The following is a 27127-nucleotide window of genomic DNA, read 5'->3' as shown; positions in this document are numbered from 1 at the left end:
TTCACTGTGTCAGACTGAGCTGGAAACATGCAAGGCTCTCCACAACACTTTCAACCAGCTTTTGAGCAGCTCAAATGGCGTAAGTCTTTAAAATCCATGTCATAGACATATACTGATTAAAGTTTTCGTGGTCTGAGAGTAATTTGATGCATCAAATATAAATGGCGTTCGGCTTATCCCTTCAGGGGTTGCCATGGCAGAACATCTTCTGCACATTTATTTGGCATGAGTTTTTATGCCGGATGCCCTTCCTGCTGCATTTTTATCCGGGATCGGGTTAGGGTTACACCTGGTTGGGTTGGGATTCGAGCCCACAGGCTTCTGCATCCCAGCCCAATGCTTCTACCCCTGAGCCACCAGACCCCCCATTAATTTGATCTATATATGCACTTAATAGACATAGTATTTCCCACAGGACTAACAAGAAGTGTAATAATTAGTCTGTTACCCATGAATGAACGGTTTTAAAATACAAACAATTTGAGGTCAGTAAAGGGAATGTAAAAAAAATCAGATGATACATTAGGATAATGATCTAAAGAATAATTGATAAGGAAAAAAATGTGTTTGCTGCAAGACTCAATGTAAATTAGAGAAAAAATATTTGATTTCTGATAGGAATATTGAAAAAAATTCAAAAATAAAAATTAAAAAACAGGCTGTAAGTTGACAGTAAGTTGTATTTTACTCAATCTGGGTCTCAACATGCAGTCACTGACACTGATGTTCTATATTCAGCAAAATGTCTGGACTCAATAGGCTAGTTATTGTCAGTTAAAGCAGCTTTTCAGCACTGCCTGACTGACATAGATAAAATAATAGAATACAGCTAACGCTTTTGATCAGCTTTATTTTAGCCAATTTGAGGCATTAAAATGATAGTTTGGGCCCACTCAGCATCTGAGTGGAAGTTGGAGGAGCTGGGCTCTACTGCATCAGCAACTGCTAATTAATTGAAATAGTTTGAGTTACCTCAGTGCTGCTCAATTACATGCTCTTGAGCAGTTGTTAGGCTCTATCAGTCTGGTTTATTAGGGTCATCTTGCCTCCCTTTGGAGTAGCATTAAGTTTCTACTCAGGCCAGAGTATGAACAGATCATGAGAGGTGGAAGCAGTGAGAACTGTGGTTTTCAACAGCTCACATTGCAACCGACATTATTCCTGCATTAAAACAACTCCCCTGAAAGAGATCTTACTGTATGTATAAATAGTGTGACATTTTGAGTACTGCCCATAATATATTTAGTTGTTTAAGATGTTGTGTACAATTGTCTAAATGTTTAGTACTTTGAAAGCCTTTCACCTTGCATCAAATATCTCAATAAATTGTCACCCTCTTATGCCACTGGTATTCTGGGAACAACACAAGTTATTGTTATATAGATAGTTTTCAGTGCAATGAATAAAAGCAATTTGGTCGAAGTGAAAATATTTTTGTTTTATTAATTTACAGCCATTGGACCCTTCCTGCTCCTAAGCTCTTTTGTGACTATGTAATGAAAAGCTTTTGATTTTTTGTGTGCGTTTGTCTGTCCATCCATTCTCAAATCTTTAGTTTCTTTTTTTCCACTACAGTAACTAGTTAATATATACTAGTTATTGGTTTACTTTCCTTTATGTTTTATTGAGTGTCATGGGTCTGTCATGAATATTTCAGTTTTGATGGATGAATTTTTCAATTGTCAAACAGATCTTTTGTCCATTATCTGAAGAGTTTCTGTAGAGAACACAAAAACTCACAAAGTTTCATTTGATATGATACTGAGTTTGAAAAAGGTGAATAACAGAACATATCCTACTACATTCGATAAATACAGATAAAGCCACAAAATTTAAAAGTTGTAACAGAAATGATAAAGTTTATAAATGATAACTAGTGCTCTCTTTTTATTTACTTTGTCCTTCAGGATGTTTTTATGATTGTTTTTATGTATCTTATCAGGTGAGCCTTTGGATTCAATATTAGGCGGATATAATAGGGGAATAAAACTCGAAAATCGGACAAGCTGTAATTCAAACTTTGTTATTATATGATGATTAAAGCCAGGAGAAATGTGGATATATCTATCTATCTATCTAGATAGATAGATAGATAGATAGATAGATAGATAGATAGATAGATAGATATTACATATAATATTACACATGTATAGTGTGAAGTTGTCACTTTTTAATTTCACTACCCAAGTATTTTTTTCACTTTTTCCAGCACTTGTTGGTGCTACCAAGCTGCATGCTGCTCTTATCTCACATGCAATCCTGATGATTATTGTAATTCATCTGCTTCTGCCTTCATAAATGGTCAGAATCAATGACAAAGTTCACATTGTATATGATCTAGTTTCATTTCATTTAATTTCATTGTATTTCTATTAACAGCTGGAGACAAATATTTGTGTCTCCAGATGCTGATCGATCTCGGTGTTTAAATTAAATTTAGCACATAAAATTATTTATCAGACAACTAAAGCCAATCTTTTTTCTTTTCTTTTTTTTTAAATCCCATCTTTCAAGCCTTGTCTGCTTTGTTCTAATCTCCAGTTGCCATATTACATTGCCATTAAGCCAGAGTTCTTTGTTTATGAAAAAGTGAAAAGAAAACTGAATAAACACTGAGCAAAACAACTAAATAATGGCAAAAGGTTGCGTGAAAAAAAAATCTACTAAAAGTTTTGGCTGAATTATTTGCATGTTTCATTGTTTGAAGGTATAATTATACATATAACGGACTTGAAACTTAAATGAACCTTATCTTTTCTCTTGAACGTACACATGTAGGTACTGCGGGAGTTTCACCAGCAGATGTTTGTACAGAAGAACCCAATATTTCAGCAAGCCCCAGACTTCTTATATGAGCCCATAGACTCAGACACGGTAAATCCTAATTTTTCTTTTCTCACATGTCTTTTTAACATGGATTTCTATTTATTATATCAGCTCAAAGCTGATACTAAAGACAACAAAGGCAAGACACTAAATATCTCTGCATCAACAGAAATGCCATGTTAACCCTATCGGACTACACATTTTGATTTCCACTGCTTTGATGTCTTAGTTGATCTGCCATTTAGATCCAAACTGTTGAAATACTACGTGTGTCATAACTTTGGGCTGATACTGCAAATGGAAAAAAGTAATGAAACACTACTGTTCACATCGTAATTGTTGCAACAAAGTTGCAAGAAGTAATCAAATTTGTGGATCTATAACTTTTAACTTGGTTGTGTTGATTGTTTCATTGCCTAAAGTAGTCTATTGTGCCTTTGGGTTTGAATCTGGTACTGTGGTGCATTTATCTAAGTGTGCTCTCACAGCTGTAATAAATAAATATCTGGGTCTTTAAAGGTTTGGTTTTGTTTGGTTGTAACATACAGCAGCCTGTGCACCTAAGCAAATATTACCCAAGTTATAATATTTTACTACACTTCATCTTTGCCCACCTGTTTATGAAGGTCTCAGTGCATCTTATAGAGTTTTGCTTTTAACTGAAATCTGTTTTCACGTATACTGTCATTTTTGATCTCTGTAACCCAAATTAAAAAAAGCCAAAAATGTCCAAAAATATTTTATGGACTTCTATATAATTTATATCTTCCAGTAAAATTCATAACCGATTTTCTTGGGTGTCATATGATAAAATGTAGCCCATATTGCCTCTTTTTGAGCCATACTAGTCCATTTCCCAAATCTGCAGGTCCTTTTCTCCATTGCACTGGCCCTCTGCTCCACTGGACAACACTGGACAATTTGTTCAAACTGAAAATGCTGGTGTTGTTTTCATTGGAAGTCAAACAAGCAGCAGCCTGTTCCTAAAGAAAACATTAGTGGTGGAGAGCCTAGTCTCCCTCCCTCCCATACCACTTGCACCAGACAGAGGAATCCGGTAAGGAATAGCGTTCAACTGGGAGGGAGGGGCAGGACGTGGGGCAGGACGAAGGCCGGGGCCTGTGAACGGCCCATCTGTGAAAAGGAGGCATTGTGAGTGGGCCTCATCAAGAGTGCACTGACCCTCCCCACCCCAGCCTTTTCCCTCTATACACACAGACACAAATGCACACACAGCTGTTGTCATGGGGAAATCTCTTAACTGGTTTTAAAATTGGACTTATGGGATTTTTTTGCTTGGAAACACAACTCGAGGTGAATGTTTCTGCATGTCTGTTAGATGTGTATATATAGGCATTTATTTGCAGACACATTAACCATGTTAGGTTAATAAAAAGATAATGTCTTATGGCCCCCAAGTGGATTGAAAAAATTAATGAATGCAGGTTTAAAGACTGCATATGTTTTCTCTGAATGTGCACTTCTGCAAGCAACACTTGCATGGATTCTACTTGATTAAGAGGTTGTTTTCATTTGTCTTTGAAAAGCTTGTTGTACCAAATATGCAAATATTTTCACTGTTGCTGTTGTAGAGATAAATGCTTTATTTAAGCTCCAAACCGATGTCTTTCCTACATAACTACAAAGTAGGTAAAGCGAAAGTTGCCACATCAACGTAACAGAAATAGCAAATATAACTTACAGTTGTGGCTCATAACCATTTAGGTAACCACAAGGGCCTTTTTTAAAGCATTTCTGCTGGGTCATATCATTGATATTAAAGATGTGTTAAGAGCATCTTGTCATCTTGGTTTGTAAGGATGTTTTTGTCATTTGTATTGTCTATGAATTTCTCATTTATTGCCTTTTTAAGTAATGTTAGACATTCACATCTATCCAGTATATAAATGATGTTAGCATCCATTGTTGAGTGGAACAAACAATTTTTTTTTCTGTTCTTGCTCTGTTTGTAGGTGGCGCAGCTGCAGAAAGAGAGTGGAACGACGGAGGAGCACAGCCTTGATAAGGAGGCAAGGAAATGGGCCAGCCGCGTTGCCCGAGAATACAAAAACATCATCCATACTCAGAGGGTGAGGAAACAATCAAACTGTAAGACAGCCTTTTCCTGTTTATTGCGTTTGTGTTTTAGTGATAACTTTAATGTTAAGAACAAAGCACATTATTAAACACTGCTGTAAAAAGCTGAATGTTTTTTTTTGTGATGTTACTCTAAAATAGATGATATGGTTACAATTACAGAACTCATTGAAATAATGTAGTAGAGTACAGAGCAATAGTACAGAAAAGAAGTGAGTCAAAAAAAACATTATACAGGACACTGTTAAACTACATGGTCAGGCATGAATTCAAACATCAAACCATCCATCCGTCCATCCATTCATCCATTATCTTATACACTTATCCTGTCCAGGATTGCAAGGGGGGCCTAATAGAGCCTATTTCAGCTGTCACTGAGCAAGAGGCACCTTGGAGAGGTTTCCAGTCTTTCTCAGGACTAACACAGAGAGACATATGCAGACTGACAACCATTCACTCAAGCACAGGGAGAACACGCAGCTTCATATAGAAAGGCAGTTATTTTATAAATTATAATTTATTAGTACTGAACACACTCTATCTTCAGATTCTGTGATTCACACTCAATTGGAAAAAAAACAACAGATACTCTGAATTGTTTGAAAGATATAACCCTTTTAATCTATTAATAGTGGTCACTGGCTACTACAATGTAATAGCTGGTGGTTGCCTCAGGTTTACCACCCAGAACAACGTGACAGAAATTGTTTGCCTGTCTGTGATTTTTGGCTTTGGCTTTTTTTTAACAGTAAAATGTTAACAAATAAGCTAGAGTGTTACAAAATGGTAAAGAACATAAAACAACCTGCCATGTGGTCATTTGATTTTAACAAGTATGTATAAAACACAATAAATAATATGATGAAATATTAACTTTGGTGGTGGAAACAGTATTGCATCTGTTGATGTACTGCATATAACAGTATTGCATCAGTTAGATAGATATTTTATAGGATTCTTCCGCTTCTGCTACAATGATTAAACATATAGATTTAATGAGATAAATCCAGACACATAAACACTTATTTACCCAGTTCTTTGTAGACTTGTTGAATTGTGTTACTGAAACGAAGAGCATGGTACTTAAAACAATTCTGTTGAATAAATTTTCATGTAGTAACAAAAACAAGTCCAAGGCACAATTTCATCTGTATGTCCAAAGGTTTTTAATATGGAGCAAATGGAGAGAAGGCAGTGCCCTCCATTCATTTTATTGAACATTCTGAGCATTAATAATACACAAAATCGAGATGGGTGTTTCTTGCTGCAGTTTAGCTCATTATCACACTCAAGACTGCATAATTTGGTTGCTTTGTGGAATGTAAACAGGAAGTATTATGTTGCCATGAAGTGAGCAGTGGTCTCCAAGTTTTAAGATATGCCAAACTGTCTATTAGCAGTTGCTTTTTTCCCTGTATTTGTGCATTCACAGACTGTATTTACACTGTATTATTGTGACGGCTGACGATGCTTCCGAAAGCGTAAAAATATGAGGTTGAAAGGAGGTTCCTCTTTTCACATTCCTATTTGCAATAGACATCAGTGCTAAATATATCCTCGTGGAATTTTAGTTAAACTGAATCCAGAAACTAGAATTTATAAATTTCTAGTTTCTTGTGTCAGTGGGCTCCAGATTCTTTGATTTGACTTTGTAATGAAAGTAAACTATTCCTATTATGTAGTTTGCCTTTTAAAGAGCACTGGAAACCATTATCATTAGACATTTTCACATTCTGCCTAAATGGCAGTACTAATTACATTTAGAGTACTATGCTAAAGTCAATCTGAATACCAAGTTAATCCTTTCACAGTAAATGGTCTGCACTTTTATATAGCACTTTTCTACCTACCTACTCAAATCACTTTACACTGCTTCTCATTCACCCATTCACACTCACAATCACACACATATACACTCTCACACACAGATGGGGGAGCCAACACTCACCGGGAGCAATTAAGTTAGAGTATAGTGTCTTTCTCAAGGCCACTTGGACATGTGAACTGAGGAGCTGGGGATCGAACCAACAACTGTGGGATTGGTGGAAACCTCTACCTTCCTGCGCCACAGTCTGAAGAAGCTTGATCAGTAAAGGCCTTTCTGGAAAATGGCAGACAAGAAACTAAAGCTAAAACAACAACTCTAATGGTGTCCTAAAACGTCTGCACTGCATATAGACATTCACATGTCAGTCAGTTGTTGCATGGGAAACTCAAGAATGATATTCTGGATCCCTATCAAAAATCTTTGTTTACATTAAGTGTTTCCGTTAAAGAAGTAATGTAATTACTTTTCTGGTAGAGTGGCCAGACAGAAGGCACACGGCAGTACTCCTGAAGGACTCTCAGACCAAGAGTAACCAAAAATCTGCTCTGATGAAACAAAGATTGAACTCTTTGGCCTGAATGCCAAGTGTCGGGTCTGGAGAAACCAGGCACTGCTCACCACCTGGCCAATACCATCCCTACCACCAAACATGGTGGTGGCAGCATCATGCTGTGGGGATGATTTTCAGCAGCAGGAACTGGGAGACTAGTCAGGAATGACGGAATGCTGAATGCAGCAATGTACAGAGACATCCTTGATGAAAACCTGTTCCAGAGCTCTCCGGACCTCAGACTGGGGCCACGGTTCATCTTTCAACAGGACAACGACCCTAAGTACACAGCCAAGATAACAAATAAGCGGATATGGGAAAGCTGAATCTGAACGGCCTTGAGTGGCCCAGCCAGAGCCCAGACTTGAACCCACATGAACATCTCTGGAGAGATCTGAAAATGGCTGAGAGGTAGTGGAATGAAAAATGGCAGAAACTGCCCAAAAATAGCTGTGCCAAGCTTGTAGCATTATACTCAAAAAGATTTTGGTGCTGTAATTGGTGCTAAAGATGCTTCCACAAAGTATTAAGCAAAGGCCATGAATACTAGTACATGTGATTTTTTTATTTTTATTTTTTCAAAGATTTCAAGCAAACTTCTTTCACGTTGTCAGTGTGGCAAATTGTTTGTAGAATTTTGAGGAAACTAATAAATTGGATCCATTTTGGAATAAGGCTGAAACATAACAAAATGTGGAAAAGGTTGGACAGCAAAGTTGTTATAGAGTTAAACTAATTGGTATTCACAAACAAACCTTTCTTTCTACTAAACTGGAATTGGGCTATAGGTCAGACTGATAATAAATCTGGAGATCATAAAATAAAAATAAAAAAAACAGCAGTACAACGCAGGTTAGGAGTTTGTCACCATGAAGTGGGAAAGATAAGTGGTTGCCAGTCCCATTAGTGAGAATTGCATAATCAAATTGTTAGTTTCCAGAAAACAGGAAATGAATTACTCTCTTTCCAGTAAAACTCGATGTCTTCAATTAGGGGATTTATTGTTTAATAGAGTCCAGTCAGTTTTCTTTTTTTGCATTTTTAATGGTGACAGTTATAATTGTCAGCTGTTGTCAATGTTATTGTGAGCTTTTTTTTTCTTTCCTTTTTTCTTTTTTTTGTCGGATTTGTTTTTAGGCTCTGGAGGAATATGGGACCCAAGACCTGTCAGTACAAAACAGTGAGCTAGAGACCAAGATGGAGGTGGCCAGGCACAGTCTTCGGAGGGCAGAGGTGTGTGTGTGTGTGTGTGTGTGTGTGTGCCCCGTTTGATTATTTGTGCTGTTTGTTTAGCCTATGTCCTGTTACTTCATGTGGCCCCAGTACTCCACCTACTGGTAAAAAATTTAAAATGACACAGAAGAGTCTTGCTACTTTTGGAGTATTTATCAGTTTTGTCTACACATTATAGAGTTTCAAGGTCAATTGATTGATTAGTCAACAGAAAATATGGTCCAATTTTATGCAAACAATGCAAATTGGCAATTGCTTTTTTTCTGTGTTGTTTTGTTTTGTTGTTGTTGTTGTTGTTGTTGTTGTTTTTTTGTTTTACAAAAAGAGCGATTATGATCCAAAAAAAAACTTCCAGATAGCAGTCTATAACCTTTTCTGGGTTTGAAAATACTATAAACTGTAAGCTGCCATCTACTTGGACCAGTAAACCATATTTTCTCGTATGCATTTGTCAATAACCATATTAGTTGTTTATTTTTTCTTTGTAATGGCAGACAGTGAAGCTGAAAGCCGAGGCCCGTTTGGACGCGCTGAGGCAGGCAGGAGTTGCTGTTGAAACATGGATGAAAAGTGCAATGAACCAGGTGATGGAAGAGCTGGAGAACGAACGGTGGAATAACCTCAGTACCCATGATCCTTCACTCTCTGTAAGACTCACAATGCTTGATCACAGAAGATTGTTCTGCAGTAGGCTTACAGTTTATATCATTATGATCTAGGTATTGTTCTATTTAAGTATTGCATTTTTCTGCCTTGAACTGTGTAACTTATCAGTAATGATATCATATTAGTAATATCAGTCCTGTTTCTTCAGGGCACTGCAGATTTGGAGCGAGAGGATGAGGAGGAGATGGAGGACAGTGGTGAAGTGTTGGATGACAGTAGCTCCAGCCCATCCAGCACCTTGAGAAACTATCCACTCACCTGCAAAGTTCTCTACTCTTACAAGGTATAAACAGAATAACGGAAATGGGTAGGGTGTCCAACCAACTAATACCAGGCCAGGATCACTAATACTAATACTGACATTTGTAAGTGTTCAGTGCTTTTCTCAGTTAATTTTTTAATTGAGCAATCTGTGGCTGTTCAGAGAGGAAACCTGATTTTAGCATGTTAAAGGGTAAATGTTCAACGAGGCAGTGGTACTACTAGTATTGATCCTACTGATGCTATTATTGTTGTGTTGGTGGTAGGGATATTTTTGGGATTGATCCGCACATATTTGATAACAGAAATTGTGAAAGCTGGGAGTAAATACTGAAAGACCAAGATAAATATTTAACCTTATTTTTGTACAAACAGTCTGATTTGCAGTAGTGGAAAGTAATGAAGTACAAGTACTTCGTTACTGTACTTAAGTACATTTTTCACGTATCTGTACTTTACTTAAGAATATTTAATTAAGGCTACATCTATACTTTTCAATCCACTACATTTATAATCAGTTGCATTATACTTTACAATCACGTCACTTTACACTTTTCATAATATACCACTTATTCCATTTTTTATGAAAACCTATCTATAGATAGACAGGCATTAATGTCAGTTTCTCCTTCTATGATCTTATTTAAAAGACTTATTTGACATATTAGCAGTACTTTAGGTGAGCTGGTATGCAGTAATTTTACTCTAGGCATTGCCTACCTGTTGTTCTCCCTCGATATGACTAGTTTAAGATAAAAATGAAAAAAAAACATTAGATACAGAAAAGGGGCAAAAAAGGGTCAAGTACTTTTATTTTTAATACTTTAATATAAATCATGTAATTACTTACTTTTCCTTAAGTAGAAATTTCAGTGGGTACTTATAGGTTTACTAGATTACATTATTTTTGTGTTTATGTTTATTTGTACTTAAAGCTTTTAAGTACAGCTTTTAAATACTTCATCCACCACTGCTGATTTATTTCTATCCTTTCAGGCATCTCAACCAGATGAACTGACTATTGAAGAGCAGGAAATCTTAGAGGTTATTGATGACGGAGACATGGAGGACTGGGTCAAGGTACTCTCCAATTACACATTTGAGCTTTTAATTAGCTTATTGTGGATTTCCCACCAAGATCCTTTTACCGGCCGTCTTCATTGTCGTGATCATTATCCTCATCAGTATTTATTTTCTGCATTTCCAGGCCAGAAACCGCAGTGGACAGGTTGGTTATGTCCCAGAGAAATACTTGCAGCTGCCTTCCTCAAACAGCCTGCTGAGTATGCTGCAGTCTCTGGCTGCGCTAGATGCCCGATCCCATTCATCCAGTAACTCCACTGAACCTGAAACTGAACTACCAACAGGCTCTGTGAATGGAGATTCCAGCGGTGAGGGAGAGATTTACTAAATTATTGCTTATACAACTGTATGCAGATATTTGTTAAATACTTTAAAACAGAAGATGCAGGAGAAGGCCCAAGTGCACATCCGCCCAAAGATGCAAGTACTTAGGAGAATCTCATCATCCTGTAAACTACTTTAATTTTGTCCACACACATACACGTAGACAAACTTATTCATTCAACCATTCTGTTCTTAACTCAGTCTCCTTTTATATTTTTGCAATTTCCAAATGCTTATCAAGATTCCACCTGACTAGCCCCTCTCCCACACCGTAAATTTCTGCAGAACACAGACAATCAATGAGCTTCAGTGTTTTGATTAAACTTCATTTGAAGTGATGCTCTCACGAACTTTGGCCACTGATCTCTGTTAGCTGACACCTGGCTCAGTTGAACCAGGTAGAATGTAGAGGCTGCATTAGCAGGCTTGTTTTTAATCATTAACTTGTCTAACAAAGTCCAGTGGGTTTTTTTAAATGTGGGTAGACATTTGTGGCTTTCCCTGCCTTCCTTAGCCTAACACATTCAGCACAACACCTGTTCCTGACATGCATTCACCCTTTTTAAAACCAAAATATACCCAAATGATCATTGTGACTTCACTATTTCACTTTGACACCAGTGTGGTCTCTTGTTTGCTGACATCAGGGTTTGCTTCTTCAGAGACCATGGTCACTGTGGTTAGCATCACTGCAGTTAAACTATCTTTGTTCACTCTAACTCACTTGTTCTGAAGGCAGTAAAGCTTATAGGAATGCTGCTCTTATTATTTTAGTGTTTTATTAAAAAAAAGTTGTAGTCACATTTTTTGTGATTTTAATATTGCAAGCTGTTAAATTGCAATATTGATTAAAAAAGATTAATCGTTCAGCTGTAAATACCATAAGTGTTAGTTAATGCCAAATGTAAATGCAGTCAGTTAATAAACTGAAACTGAAGACAGTCTGACTTCTGCAACAGGGCAGTAATCCAAAGTTAAAATACACCATAAACTACTTTAAGAAACACAAGCTGAAGATTTTGGAATAGCCCTAACTGACATTTGTGCAAAACTGTGGGTGGAACCTAAACATGATGTTGGTGCGAGATTTTCATAAAATCTATTAACAGTGTATTAACATTTGAAGAAAACATTTGTCTGTTAGCTGCAGGTATTGTATTTACCAATTTTCACCCCCAAAAAATGGTACAAAATATGGATGTGTGTTCAGTTAGCCCCAAATATGTAATATAACTAGATTTTACTATATGTGCAACATTTTGTGTCCTGCAATGATGTAGTTTCTGAATTCTCCCCTTTTATCCCAGTGTCCTTTGCGAAGGCTCTGTATGACTACGCGGGACAAACAGATGACGAACTGTCATTTCCAGAAGGTGCCATCATCCGCATACTGAGCAGAGAGACCCACGAGGATGACGGCTTCTGGGAAGGAGAATTTAACGGTGTTGTTGGCGTCTTTCCAGCAGTTCTCGTGGAGGATCTCACCAGTTCCAGCGAGAATGGAGATGAACAAAGTAGTGCACAGGTACATTGATCCCTACATGCTTTGGATTGAGAAAAGGCAGAGGACATATAGTATGTGGCTACAGTACACGTTTCACAACCACTAAATTGAAGGTTAAATATAAAGAGATTGAGCTTCTTTCCATTGCTTTTGCATGTTTTCTTTCTTAATTGTGTATTAGTTGTCAAGTGATATTTGCTAAACCACTTAAATCTGATCAAAAACCAACATCAGTGTAAACTTAGCTTTAGGTTTAAATAGGAGGAACCAAGGTCTTGCTATTTCCTGTGAATTTTTGCTAATTTCATGGTGGTTCTAGAGTAAATGATAAATAAATATGATAAATGATAAGTGATGCCTGCGTAATTTTAAGTTTTAGCAATTAATAATTTTAATATACAAAAAAATAGATCTCCCTTAATATTTACTAAAGCAGCAGCACAGGTAATTTTATCATAGTTACTCTGATTCATGTCTATAATAGTTACCAAAGCTCGGATAGCTCAGATTTGTAAGACCTAAGTGTCCTGAAATGGCTGCATGTGAGTTTTCTAATATGTTAAAAAATATACTTCACTCTAATGTGTGGTTGCTTTGTAATTGCATATAAATCCATGTTTATTGTGAGATTTGGGCTGTGTGAGCCAAAGCAGACCACTGTGTACTGACCCTATACCCTATACTACTCCTATCCCAGTGACAAGTGCAGTGCATAAATTCTACTTTTTTGCCTATTGTTTGCAAGGCTTCCCCCTCCACTTTGACCCAGTGTGACCGATCCCCTCGTAGTCCCTTCCAACCAGGACCTCTCCACAGCAGCCCCCTTCAGACCCCTACCATATCCTCACCTCAGTCAAGTCCCCGCAGTGCTACAGCCTCTCCTATTGGCCGACCGCCTTCCTATCACAATGGACATCACAGACCGCCACCAGCATCACGCAAAAGCCCCTTTCAGAGTGAGACTCGCTGTTTTGTCTGTATTAAAGTGGGCAGAGTAACTAAAGTAATGACATTAAATTTTAATAAGAGAGTATCTGAATAAACTGTTTTTGGTGATGCTCATCTGTGTCTTCTCCAGGTCCAGTGCAAGGATCTCCTCAACCTCCCAAATACCCAGAAAGTGGATCTGGTACTATTCGACCTGTAAGTAAACACTCATTTCCTGCATTTGTCAGACTTGTGTTCAGTCTGTAACAGAGAGCCAGTTTGTTGAGAGTGGAGGACTCTTATCTGAGGATCTAGGACCATATAAGTGGAGGACCATGTCGCTCAAATCTTATATCTGTGTGACCTGATAGCAAAAAGTGGATGTGGGACAATACGCAATGTGAATGTACTCATAGAAAATTATTTTGAGTGTTTGACACCATGGGCTTTACCCTATATTTGAGCCAGTATTATATTTAAATACAATCCCATCTACTTTGACTCCTTCTGTAATCTGTCCCAGTTGTATTCTTTTACAAGCACAAATGCTTTAAGTTGTATTCTATTGAGCCATTGATATTTTTTTTTTGGTTGATGTTTCTAGGTCCGTGCTGCTCCTCCACCACCGAAACAACATCCTCGTGGGCAGGTGAAACGGAGGGAGGAAGTGGAGATCACTCTAGTGTGAGGGTGGCCTGCTGGTGCTTGCAGCTATAGCGGTTCTGTTGAAACAAGCCAGGACTTGGCAGTTTTGCAGCTCTAAACATACTCCCAAAGGAAACCCGAGGAAACATGAAGTTTTGGGAGAGGCCCTACACTCCTGTTTATTCACACAACGCCATGTAGGGTTAATGTACTTTGGAGGAAAATGTGCCTTTCTCTTGATATACTCCTGTTAAGATTTCACATTTCTTGTACTCCCTTACCTCAAGATCATCTTCTATTTGACCTAAACCAATAAATAGTGTAGTTTTTATTTTGAGCTATATATGCTCTAGTCCATATTGTGCACCTCTTCTACTTGCACATGAATCTTTTTCAGTCTGTATTGAATTCATGTATTGAATATTGAGAGAATATTTTTAGGAAAACATACATAAATATCTGTCCTAATATTTTTTTTCAAAAGTGCAAATGATTCAGATCATGTTTTATTCTTGATAATAGGCAGATAATGTGCACAACAGGATTTAATACATGTGAAACAGGCATAGCCTCAAAGTACAGTAAAACCTGTTTTTATGTAGTTATTATGTAGTTGAGAGAATTAAGTGTTGCATAGCTAATACATTAGTTCAAATAATCAGTTTGATATTTTGGGAAATACTAATAGAATTTCTTGCTGAGATACATGAAAAGATTGATACAGCTCTCATGTTTGTGCGTTAAGTATGGACCCTTCACTAAGACAGTTAGTTTAGCATAAATACTAAAAGCAGGAGGAAACTGTCTAGCTTTACAAATCTACACCCTCAAATATGAAATATGAGGCCTCTCTCCCACTGCATTAAAAGAAGGCAGCAGAGAAGCAAGAGTGCAGTGAGGCACGGCCTAGTGACAACCTAGTGTGTGATTTGTATAGTCAGATGACAGGAGGGGAACTGAAGGACCACCACTCCCCAAAAAAGTGGGGGGGGGGGGTAGCTCGGTTGGTAGAGCAGCCGTCTATGAAGCAGGGTCTTCGGCTACATGTCAGTGTCCTTTGGTAAGAAGTTGAACCCTAAATTGCCCTTACTAAAGTCCCTTTGGATTAAAGAATCTGCTAAATTACTAATTGTTATTGTAATTTAGAGCGTGGTTCAAATTTGGTCCAAAGTTTTCATGATAGCTGTTGATTTTGCAAAGTCTTCTCATCTTACTCTCAGCAAGAAAGTAATGGAGCATATCTTCCAAACTGATTTGTTTAAATAACCCAGTCTGTCACAACAACCCATAAAACTACTTTCTAAATTGCTTAGATATTTTACAGATAACTGGATCTGTATGTCTTCAAAGTATGCCGCACAGAGAGATATTTGAATATATTGTTGTTATTATAATAATGATTATGGCCCAGCTTAATGCTAGATGTCGAAAAAATTGGATCAATTCTATGCAAGTTACATTTGGCAGAACATCATAACATATTGCAAACACATCAACACAAAAGTCTGGTTGTTTCCACACACGATCAAAATGGCAGCGAAAGGTGAGGCTGGTCCTCTCCTCGAGCACCATAAATGCACACAGTTACATACACAAGGGAAAGTGGCAATTTTTAGTTAGTGATTTTATGTCAGTAGGTAAATTCTTCTGGCAAGATTTGGTCAGAATAATGGATCCTTTACCTTTTGATGTTAGTTTTAGATCATCCTTCATATTTTAGTTTCCTTTGCACCAAATGCTAAGAAATTCATAGACCTTTACGGGACAAACTAAGTGCGTACATACGTAGTCCAACTTTTTCCCTTTTGTGTTGTCAACTAAAGATGTAGAAATGCTGTAAAGATGCTAATGATGCCAGTAAGGTTTTGCTGGTGAGAGCAGTGATATGTTGAGGAGAATGTTGCAGTGGGTGACAGTTTGAGGTAATGTGCAGTTTAAACATGCCTTTATTTTAAAGTAGAAAACCATCTTGAGCTTGCTAGCTGTCCAATTTAAAATCTATATTGTCATAGTGAAGCACTTTGTGATGTCTTCTTATTCCTTTTCAGTATTGTAGATGCTACATTATTTGTTCACTATTTCTTGTTTGATGTTATGTTTACCTGCTATATTGGTATGAATAATTTTCTCTTATCAGCTCTTGCGTTATTTAGCCTTAAATAGCCATTTAGTGTCTTTAACAGAGATTAAGATATGACCTTTTGATCATTGATTGTTTTTGAAATATAGTTTACAGAGAGCATGGGGATGAATATCTGTACAAATAATAGCAAAGCTTTTGCTTTGTTTTTTTAGAATTGGGAATAAAACCTATCAAACCACCATTGGATCAGAGGATGAGGGATATCTGTCAGCCATGTTGCTGTGTTCTCGTTGATCTCTTGAGATCTGACCGACCTCAAACTTATTTTTAAAGTTTGCATTTACCCTGTTGTATTAAAAAGAAAAAGAAAAAACTGAACTCTTGTTTCCCAACAGAGAAGTTGTTTGTTAACTTGCTACTGGTCCTCTAAAGTGTAGTGACAAAATGGCCCCATTTTACAGTGTAAGCTCTGCAGAGGCTGTCCAGTATCATATTTACACATCAGTGGATGTTTACCTGTATTTATTGTGTACAAACAAATGTGAAATAAAGAGAGCCTACATGAAACAAACTTTGTTTTGATTATGACAGTTTCCATTAATTCAGTTTTGCTTCAATCCTTTATGACAAGAATTGAAATGACTATGTGAAAAATGTTTCTGGTGGTGAAGAACCTACGGAGAATTAATAGCACTACAGCTCCCTTGACTTCAAGGCAACTCTATAGTGGGTTTCAGCTCAATTTGGCATGTTTTCAACTGCTGCAAGAAGCTGTTTTTAAATAAAAAAATAAAAATAAAAAAACACTGTGCTCCACCTGCCCAGCAACAAGCAGTTCTCACTGTTTTGTTCGGTGCAGTACAGCACAATTTGTGCTGCAAAAGGCCTTAGCTAAGAATTCAAAATTTGTAAATAACTTAAAGTTCATCACTGTCAGAGATACATGCTGCTTTATCTGCCAAGGCAGTAAAAGGTCTAATTGTCAGTGTAACAGAAGACAAACTTTTTATGATTTTACTCACTTAAAGTACCTTACTAGATGTAACTACAGCTGTTGTTATATTTTTTGTTCTTAATTTTTTTAATCTTTAAAACAGCAAGAAATGCTCACAACATATTTTTTGTGTTATGTTTTGCATTAAAATATTTTTTAATAAATTTTAGCTACATATGTGTTCTTCCAGCCAATCAGAGAGCTGTGACATTTAAACTCTGACCACTTAATGTAAACATGATGGAGCTAAGATGCTAGCAGGACCTCCAGGGAAAATCCCGGGTAATGTGCAGATGAGTTCATATTTAACAAACTAAACATCTTGATTGAGTATGGAATTAGCATTGCTATGTAGCGTATTTTATGTCAATCTATGTTTATTGTGCCTTAGTTGAGAAAACACGAGCTAAGGAGCACATTAGCATGATTGCGTTGGAGGAGGCTAGTTAGCAAGCAGCAGCCTGCTAACATTCGTTTCTGTGTCAAATAAATAAACTCAGTAGCTGTTATGAATGGGTGATAAGTCGCTCAGCTGATGACAATGTCGCTGCCTGGCTAACAGCATCTCCGTTGAAGGCGGTGTTTGGCCCGGCAGTCACTGGCCTCTAGCCTGTAAGTGTTCGCGCGGAATGATGCAACATCAGCCGGAGCATCGTTCGCTCCCCAGAGTGCGATCAGTTATACTATAACAAACGCAGCTACTAAATAAGGTTGTATAATGATCAACTCAAAATCCAGAAATGTGTAAATCCAAGCCCCTTTCAGACATGCACTGGAATTCAGACATTTTCCAGACTTTCTCGGGGGTGGGTGTATGTGTGAACGCAAACTCCCAATCTGTTTGCCCCTAACTTTACTATTCTTATTTTACTCAGCCTGCCTCCCAGTGCAACTGAGCTCATTTTTGAATAGATGAGGTAAAACTCACACATGAGTGAGTGGGGGTGAGATGACAATCAATCCTATTCTTATTTGTTTGCTTCCTTAATGTCTCCTTTCTTTTTTCTCTTGCCTAGAAAATATTCCCATATAATGCATATAAACCTGCACTCACTCTATTACATTTCTAGTTTCCAGGATTTCTATGCTATTATTTTGTGTTACAGCTACTTGAGGCAAAACTGTTAACCTTCAATTCAATTTTTCAGCTTTGCTTGGAAAATCCTTTCAGCACTGAAGCATTTAATCACTGTAAGCACTTAATCTAACTGCATATGGGAGAAAAACTAACTACCTAAAAGAAAATACACTGAATGCTTGTTTATAGGTGTAATGCGAATTTGAGTATGAAACACTATTTGCACTGTAAGGCATCAAGAATCAAACCTGAACAGCAAATAAAATGTTTGCACATCTATAATATATGTACACATATATAATGAGGTACGGAAACCCAATATTTCCCAAAACAGGGAAAATAATAAGTTCACAACGAGTCTGATGTAGAAATGTATTTAAAATTGTGTGTGAATGTATCATCATTTTCGCCCGATTGGGTCAGGCGTAATCGCACTGCGCTCTGGTGCACATTTTGTGCTGCCTTCACGACAGATTTTTCAAAGAGAAAAAGCTCATTTCAAAAGCATTTGTAGCAAGCCAGTACCAGCACATGGGGAACATGCAAAGCCCCCACAGGTCATCGCCTTCCAGCTGTCAAGCAGCAGTGCCATGCGCTGTAATCATTCCATCACATGATCCCTTTATTTAGGCTACTTCTGTTAGATGTTTTAAGTTATTGTAATGCTGCAGATATTACTGCATTTAAGCACATTTATAATAGACCGCTCATTACATGAAAAAACAATAATTCACCAGATAAAAAAAATGCGTGCAGCTGCAGTCACTCAAAAGGTTCATAAATCTACAGTAAGATCATAATGTTACAGACTGAAATAAGTTACTGCTTCTGTATGAACTGCATAAAAATGTGAACTACTTGGTTCTGTTAGGACTTGATGGTTAGATTGATTTAATGACGTCATTTGTTTGGTGAGTGTGAGAAAAAGTCTCAAGCATTCAAAACCAGAGTGCTACTGCTTTCATAAAATTAATTATAACCTATATTAAAATGCATCCTACAGCAAAGCCAGTAGTAAATTTACACATTGCTTGCTGAATGGAAACTTTGGAATATAGTTACAAACATCCAATATTTGGATAAATCGCTCACATAACTAAATGATTGATTTCTCATAAAGTGAATTAATGGCAGTTATAGGATGACAATTTTTTATTTTTTATTTTTTGTCCTTTTGGCTTATCCCGTGAGTCCACTAAAGACTGCCTTACTAACTGATCTACAGCGGCCCCCACATTTATAGCAGCTTTGAGCCTGGCTTAAACTTCCTGCCTCAGTAGGCACAAACCATTTGCTGCATTTCTGATTTGCAGTGTGTTTTGTTTTTACTTTTAAATTTGTATGTTTTCTGATTTGCAGTGCATTTCCTTTGTTTGCACTTTTATATTTGTACATGCTTTGTCCCTAGGGGCCACCATAGAGTGGTGATGACATCACACACTCTTCTTCTGCTCTTAAACTTTTTTCTCGGTTTTTCTCTTTTGCTGTTTTCAGCTTTCACAGACAAATTATACAATAAAAAGGGAGAAAATTGTCAGCTTGCAGAAAACATGCTTCTCCTTTTGATGAGACTTACGCTTTTTTGAAGGATTTGGCCAAAAGCACGGACAGTGTCACCCAATTCCCCCATTAAAAGCCATTGTGGAAGGGTTCCAGAATTGTCTGACCAGACCCAGATGAAGGCTGTTTGTAACTCGCAATCGTTACTTCATTTTTACATAGTCTATATAAATTTGTTTGTTGAAGCCTTCTGCCACTCATGGTGAAGACATTTTTCAGATATACCTTGTAGTTTTTTATTTACTGCACTGTTTCTGAGGCAAAGTTTTGAGTCTTTTCTGCCATGTGTCTGTATATAAATGTGTGTCTCTTGTCCATTTCCTCTCTCTCTCTTTAATCTCTATGGAAACAGTCACTGTTAAGCAAACAATCAAACAAGAACAAGCATGCAAAAGGCAGAGACTGATCGAATGATGACAGGTAATTCATGCTTTATTTAACACACGATTCGCCTGTTAGAATACTTAGAGGCTTGATATAAAGTTAAAAACCCTTAAACATCTAAAGTGTTCAGCTCCTCAAAGACATTATTTATATTCATCTTTTTTCTCCTTGTTACTGTATTCAGCTGATTGGACAATTGTTAAGATCAACTTAAACCAGGGTACAGTCTGCTTTCTCAAGTAAGCTGATTTCTTAAGTGTCATGTATATGGTAAAGCTCGTTTCCAAAATCGAGGTAGGGAATAGGGAAACCCGTTTTCCCCAGGTAGGTTTCTGGCGAAGAAAGCTGATTAGTCTGCCTTGTATACAAGTAACCAGGTTTCTAATTCACTTTCTCTAACTGAGCATGTGTGTAAGCAAAGGCTGCAGATAGTAAGTTGCACGCAGCTGAGTGAAAGAATGACTAAAAGAAGAGGATGTTAACGAGTTAACAGGGCAATGCCACCTCGTTTTTAAACCCAAGTCCGCGTAAGGTCCAACAAAAATTTTATGTACACAAAGTGTCTCATAGAAGTCTAAATAAGTCACTTTCCCTGTGGATTTTTAAAATTCAGACTGTTGTGAATCAGCTTCATGTGTCTTTCCTGTCCATGGCACTGTCACTCTGCTGTGGCATGAACACACACACCTACATAGTCAGAAAGCAGAGTTTTCTGTCATAACATTTAAAATCTGCCCGCCAGGTTTCTAAAATAAGTCTGAGGTGCTGGAGAAATCAGGTAAACGCTGTCATTAAGATGTAAATGGTTCCGCATACTTTGATGTACTGAGATTTTAACTTTAACATGATAAAATTAAATAAATTTTAACAAAACCTGATTAAAATTATAACAAAAGCATTTCCAACAAGTAAATACACTGTGAATGTGTCGACACTGAAAGGATTTTCCAAGCAAAGTTGAAAAACGCTGAGCTGCTTGGTGAAATAGCTGAAACGAAATGTTGCTTCCTTATATACACTGGTAAACTTCAAACTGGCAAACTTCAAGCCAGTTAGCTTCAAACTTCAAAGGAAAAACATCTTAGGCAATTATATGATGCGTTGATGATTCACCAATGACATAATCAAAGCAATCATTTTAAAAAGTATAAAAGATATTTTAAAAGCCTTATATAAGCAATAATGTCCTTTTGTAAGCTGAACGTTTTGAAGTTTGAACAGTGTTTTGTAGCTAAAAGTATGCCAAAGTAAAGAGGCGCCAAAAACGTACGGAAGAAGGAAGTCACATAAAAGTAACTAGGAAAGCGTTTCCAAAGAGAGGATGCACTGTGAATGCTGAAAAAAACTGTCATTGCTTAAATAGCTGAAAGTTGTGCTTTTGCTGACATAGCTGAAATAGAATGTTGCTTCCTTATATACTGATTAGGTAAACGTCTGAACCTGCTAGCTTCAAAGGCTAATATGTGATGTCATCGATTATGTCATGAAAGCAAAAATGTATAAATATAAAGTATAAACATTTTGAAAATTATAGATATTAGACATCTTTAATAGATAAAGAGCCATATACAAGTAATAATTTCCCTTTATAAGCTTAACCTTTTAAAGTGTGAACCATATATCTACTAGAAGCCTAAAATGAAAGGAATTCTAGGAATGTAGTCTGTGGAGAAGCGAGGAAAGTGCTGTGCAATGTGTTAAACTTTTTTGTAAGTAAAAAAACACAGTCACAGTACGAAAAGGAGGGCAGTGCCTGCTAGTGAGCATATACACAGGGAAGCAGAAGCTAACAGAGGAAATGTTTGGGTAACATTGAGCTTCCAGTGCAAAAAAAGCTTGTTTTAGAAAATACATACTGCGAATTTAGCTGATTATGAATGCAATTTAAAAGCTTCTTTTTGACCAACTCTGAGGAGCAGCTGATGACAAGGAGGAGACAGTAACGCTTACTGTTAGCGTTGCAGTGAGAGTAATGTCGGCCAAAATAAACGCAATTAAAAGACAGTGGTGAAGTTATTAAAAACTACCATGAGCAGGCACTTGAGTACATTAGAAGGTGTTACGGGTTGATGAAGATGCTACTGATTTGTTGATTGTGTGCATGACTTAATAGCTCGTATGCTGTATTGTGTGATGCATTGTAACACACTTCCACCTGCTCCCTGTGACGGCAGGAGAAAAGAAGGAGGCTGCACAGTGGTACAAGAGAGGGATTACGTCACCTGAGAGGGGTATTGGAGTAGAGATTACAGGAAAAGGTACTATGGAAATACACAACTAAACACATGGTGTGGATGTGCTAAAATACACCAAGGTTTTCTTGCAGGAGGTCAATATGACAGACAAAAAAGACTTCCTGAAAAAATGGTCAACAACTTCATCATTGCGAAAGACATATTAGCTGTTTTAGGTAAGTGACATTGTTGGTTGTCTCTCATGTATACAGGCTTTGTTCAGTACATTTATTTTTTTAAAAAGCTCACCATAGGTGTTGAGGTTTTAGTACGGTTGTTTGCAGAGGCAACATGTGCATCTGAAGGAAGAAATTATATCCAGAAGACCTCAAATGATGTTCTACCACAACATAAGCCTGTTCCTAAAAGCCAGCCTGCAGTGCATGGTGGATGTACTAATTTCAGGTCCTCCACTACTGTCAGACCTGCATCTAGATGCACTGATCCAAAGGTTTTTTTTTATTAAATTACATTTATTTGTCCTGTTGTTTGCTCTTCCAAGATTCAGTGTGTTATACATTGTGGATATGTTTGTTCCTGCTAAGGTGACACCACGGATGGGAAAAGCCCAAAATGTCAAGCCTGCAGTTGTGACACATCCAGCAAATAAGGATATGAAAATCTTCAAGAATGTGGACAGCAAACTGGCCAACTTGATTCTGAATGAAATTGTTGACAGGTATTTAAACAATGCTGCAACAACACTGCTGTCATTTACATGCAACTAATAATAAAAAACAAAATCATACACACAGTGGGGCATCTGTGTCCTTTGAAGACATTGCGGGACAGCATTTGGCCAAGCAAGCACTCCAAGAGATTGTCATCCTTCCTGCCCTAAGACCAGAGGTGATCATTCATAAACATTTAGACTCCGCTTAAAGTGATTATGCTTTTTTTTTTTTTATTTGCATGTATTATAATGCTTTTTTACATTTTGCCATTTAGCTCTTTACTGGCCTGAGAGCTCCAGCATGTGGCTTGCTTTTATTTGGCCCACCTGGAAATGGGAAAACTATGCTGGTAAGTAAAGTGTCCTGTCAAACACAACAAACTCAAACTGTGCATTTTAATGTGCACTAAACCATTGACAGTGTCCCAGCGTTGTTAGTTGATTCACAGTGTTTACTTCCTTTCGCAAGGCCAAAGCAGTTGCAGCAGAGTCAAATGCAACATTCTTTAACATCAGTGCTGCCAGTTTGACCTCTAAATACGTAAGAAAACACTTTGTGTTCTTATTCCTGGGTTAAACATTAACACTACACTAAATCAATAATTTTAACATCTTGTAATTACAGGTGGGTGAAGGTGAGAAGCTTGTAAGAGCACTTTTTACAGTTGCCAGAGAATTACAGCCCTCTGTCATCTTTATAGGTTTGTATTACTTTCACTTACTTTTTATAACTTATTTGCCTTAAACTCCTTTTTTTATCCCCCAGATTTCAACTCTTAAATAAACTAATAAATGTTGTTTTATGTAACACTCAGATGAAGTGGACAGCTTGCTCTGTCACAGGAGGGAGGGAGAACACGAGGCCTCTCGTCGTTTAAAAACAGAATTCCTCATTGAGTTTGATGGGGTAAGAGCCTATGGAATTTAACCATGAAGTGTCTTCAGAGTGTTTAAGTCATTGCTATCACATAGCATTCGCAAAAGGAAAAAAAATGGGAGAAGTTGGCTTGTATTTGTGAATAATGCTAATAATAATCATTTTGAATAATGATTTCCTTTCAAAACTAGCATTCAATCATCAGGTTTATTAGTTTTATTCAAGAATTCAGCAACAGATATGTGTAAATCATATTATACATCGCAAAAATGAACTTGTTATACTAAATGTTAAGCCCTCAATGTTCCCTCAATACTGAATGTACTAAACGACAGATATAGAATATGAATGACAATGACACAGCCCAGTCAGTGTAACTCATTGTATCCGTGGCAATATGAGACATGTTTAATTAATGTAATAATAATAGTTTATTAAAATTAGGGCTCTTGTGAAATGTTATTAATACTGGCTATCAAGTCAAGCTTATTTGACACAGTTAAGGCATTATGGTGGTACTTGATTTGTCTGTTCTTCATAGGCTCTTTTTATTTAAACATAGTATTCAGAAGTCTTTACTCTTGTGAACTGACATCAACTAAAAAAAACAGTATATATGCTACTGTGTGAATTTCAACTACATATGAGGTTTCATATGACTCTGTTTTATGCCCAAATGTTTACATTATTAAATATTAAGTAAGCTAAACTTGCTATTAGCAGCAGTTTTTCGCTATGTACCATTAGATGTCATGGTAACTGCCACCAAATTACTGCGATACTGAAGACGATTGTTAAAACCTGATGATCTCGTACAAGTTCTGATTCAATTAAATTCCTGTTTCAGTAACTACAGTGAATTCAGTTCCATTGTGGACTGCAGATAAGTCACAAGCATTAGATAAGATCTTCAGTTTTCTATTATGAATGCTGTGCATTTTAAGGAGAAAGCACTAGTGTTATGTTTACAATGGTTTGTCTTTCAGGTACAGTCAGGAGGTGATGACAGGTTGCTGGTAATGGGAGCAACCAACAGACCTCAGGAACTTGATGAAGCAGTACTAAGGTGCATACATGCATAATATTTACACTTCTTTAAAAACTGTATAGGGTTAACAACACTTTGTCCTATCGTTACCTTACAGGCGCTTTGCAAAGAGGGTTTATGTGAAATTGCCAGATGCAGAGGTATTTAATGTGGAACTTTTGTTGTCTCCTCTGCTTTCAGAGGAGACAAGATGAATCCTGCCATATTCTTTTGTCTATAACTTTGCTAATTTATATCATGTAACTCTTGTTCCTCCAGACAAGATTCACACTACTGAAAAATCTTTTGGGAAAGCATGAAAATCCACTAAGCAAAAATGAACTGACCTGTCTTGTAAAGTGAGTTTCATGTTCAGATGCCACACAGCTGCAGTATTTTTATTTAAATTTCTATTAACTCTTGGATATGGATGTATTTTGACAGAGCAACTGGAGGGTATTCAGGAAGTGATCTTACATCTTTGGCGAAAGATGCTGCACTTGGCCCAATTAGAGGTAAGAATCCTTAGCGACATTATTATATTTATCACATAAATTGGATTCCATGACAGGTTTGATCTGAATATTAAATCTCTGCCACAGAGTTGGGGTTAGACCAAATCCGGAGTATGGCTGTTAATGAGGTGAGATGCTAACTAAAATATACACAATACTTTAAAAATCTCCTTTATACCCATGTAACTTTACATAACAGTGTTTACCTTGTGTGCATTCACAGATGCGTAATATCAAGATGAAAGACTTTGAAAATTCCCTGAAGCGCATTAAGCCCAGCGTTAGCCAAGCCACTCTTTATATGTATAGCAAATGGAACAACAATTTTGGTGACACTTTTTTTTTTTAGTTCAAACGTATGTGGTTAATTTCGTTTTTATTTTGCAGTGTAATAAAACACATTTGAGGGCATAACTTTGGTACTTCAATAAAAAAGAAACTTATTGCGACCAAATTTTAAAATCAAAATCAATTTGTTGTTGGTCTTTGTCTTCCAAGGTCTCAGTTTTCAGGTTTCATGTTTGCATTTCAAAAGCTTTGGCTAGAACCTGGCTGCACACAAAGACTGGACTTCCATCAAGATGGCAACTGTGAACCTTGGCTGAAAGTTCTAAACCCTTTTTCAGACATTATCCACTAAGACAAAATTTTAATTTTAATCAAGTCCCGAGCAGAAAAAGTGTTGGAACCCTGGGTTTAAGTAAAAAGTCGTGCTCTAACATGGACTTAAGTGTTTTAATGAATGAAACACAACTGTATATGGATTGAAAGTGCCCAAAATTTGTTTATCACATTTTTATCATATCATATCTTTTTTTTTCTTTGCTAATTTATGATCTGAATATTTGTTGGTGTGAACTGAATATTTGTTGGTGTGAACAGAAGAGATTTGTACTATAGTTTAATGGAGTTTCCAGTGTTTTTTTTTTTTTTTGTCCTTTAGGGCTGGATGTAGGTCACATAACTAAGAACTTGTTGCCTGCACCAACGTGGACCCTCAGGCATTTTTCTTTCGTCATAGCTATCGGCTAAGTCATAACCCTCACACTCCTGAGGAGCATGTCTCCTCTCATGTACTGTGCCCGGTGCATGTCTTAGCCTACTAAGTGGAAAGCATGTTCGCTATAGGGCATTACAGAAAGGGCTCTGCAGGACTCCCTCTTTCCGCTCAGCACCTGGCCCAGTGGCTGTGTGAAGTCATTTCTCAGGCATATCAATCATCCGGGCACAGTCCACAAGAGGAATCGCATCCTTTGTGGCTCTGCTCAGAGGGGTGTTGGTGGAGCACATTTGCCTGGCGGCATCATAGACCTCCACTTACTAGTTTCTAGTTCAGTCCTTTCCGTCCCACAGAGTGCACACTATGATGACTGTAAGTAGCTTCTAAGACTATGTTGCGCAGCCCTCTGGCTTTTTGGGCTCCTCTGGTAACCTAATGCTGGCTGAAGGGAAATGGTCAGTTTGTGGATATGGTGCGACTGCGGACATAATTGAGCGCACCATGAGAGCGATAAAGTAGCAACTTTTTTGGCCCACTCACCGGTGGACTATGCTGCTTCAGGTGGCGCAATGTGCACATGGATTGGTTCATTATGCTTCAGCCAGAGGATTAAATAACATAACTATCGTTAGCAGGAAGCTGCTTGCTAACTAGCCTCCTCCAAGCCCGGTGGCTAACGCAATTATTCTAACTTAGCTGTTTAGATGGCGTTTTCTCAACTAAGGCGAAATATACAGAGATTGACATGAAATAAAGTA

At 37.3% G+C, this 27127-nt stretch overlaps 1 protein-coding gene and 1 pseudogene across 2 annotated transcripts in view; both read left to right on the top strand.

Moving 5' to 3' along the window:
* LOC137107845 (F-BAR and double SH3 domains protein 2-like) overlaps positions 1-16598 on the top strand; it is a 35550-nt gene extending 18952 nt beyond the window's left edge. For both annotated transcript variants that reach the window (XM_067491902.1, XM_067491904.1), the window contains 12 exons: positions 1-79; positions 2779-2874; positions 4800-4916; positions 8439-8534; positions 9029-9181; positions 9349-9483; positions 10458-10541; positions 10669-10852; positions 12176-12393; positions 13118-13328; positions 13451-13515; positions 13904-16598. The exon at positions 1-79 is cut by the window's left edge and continues 44 nt beyond it. In XM_067491902.1, coding sequence (XP_067348003.1) covers positions 1-79; positions 2779-2874; positions 4800-4916; positions 8439-8534; positions 9029-9181; positions 9349-9483; positions 10458-10541; positions 10669-10852; positions 12176-12393; positions 13118-13328; positions 13451-13515; positions 13904-13987 — 1522 coding nt within the window. In that variant the 3' untranslated portion in view covers positions 13988-16598. The remainder of the gene's footprint in view (positions 80-2778; positions 2875-4799; positions 4917-8438; positions 8535-9028; positions 9182-9348; positions 9484-10457; positions 10542-10668; positions 10853-12175; positions 12394-13117; positions 13329-13450; positions 13516-13903) is intronic.
* Positions 16599-21755: 5157 nt separating this feature from the next.
* LOC137107859 (spastin-like) lies at positions 21756-26217 on the top strand (annotated as a pseudogene).
* Positions 26218-27127: the final 910 nt, after the last annotated feature.

The sequence above is a fragment of the Channa argus genome, chromosome 22, assembly GCF_033026475.1.
Source record: "Channa argus isolate prfri chromosome 22, Channa argus male v1.0, whole genome shotgun sequence".
Taxonomy (NCBI): Eukaryota; Metazoa; Chordata; class Actinopteri; order Anabantiformes; family Channidae; genus Channa; species Channa argus.
This window is presented reverse-complemented; position numbering and strand designations above follow the sequence as displayed.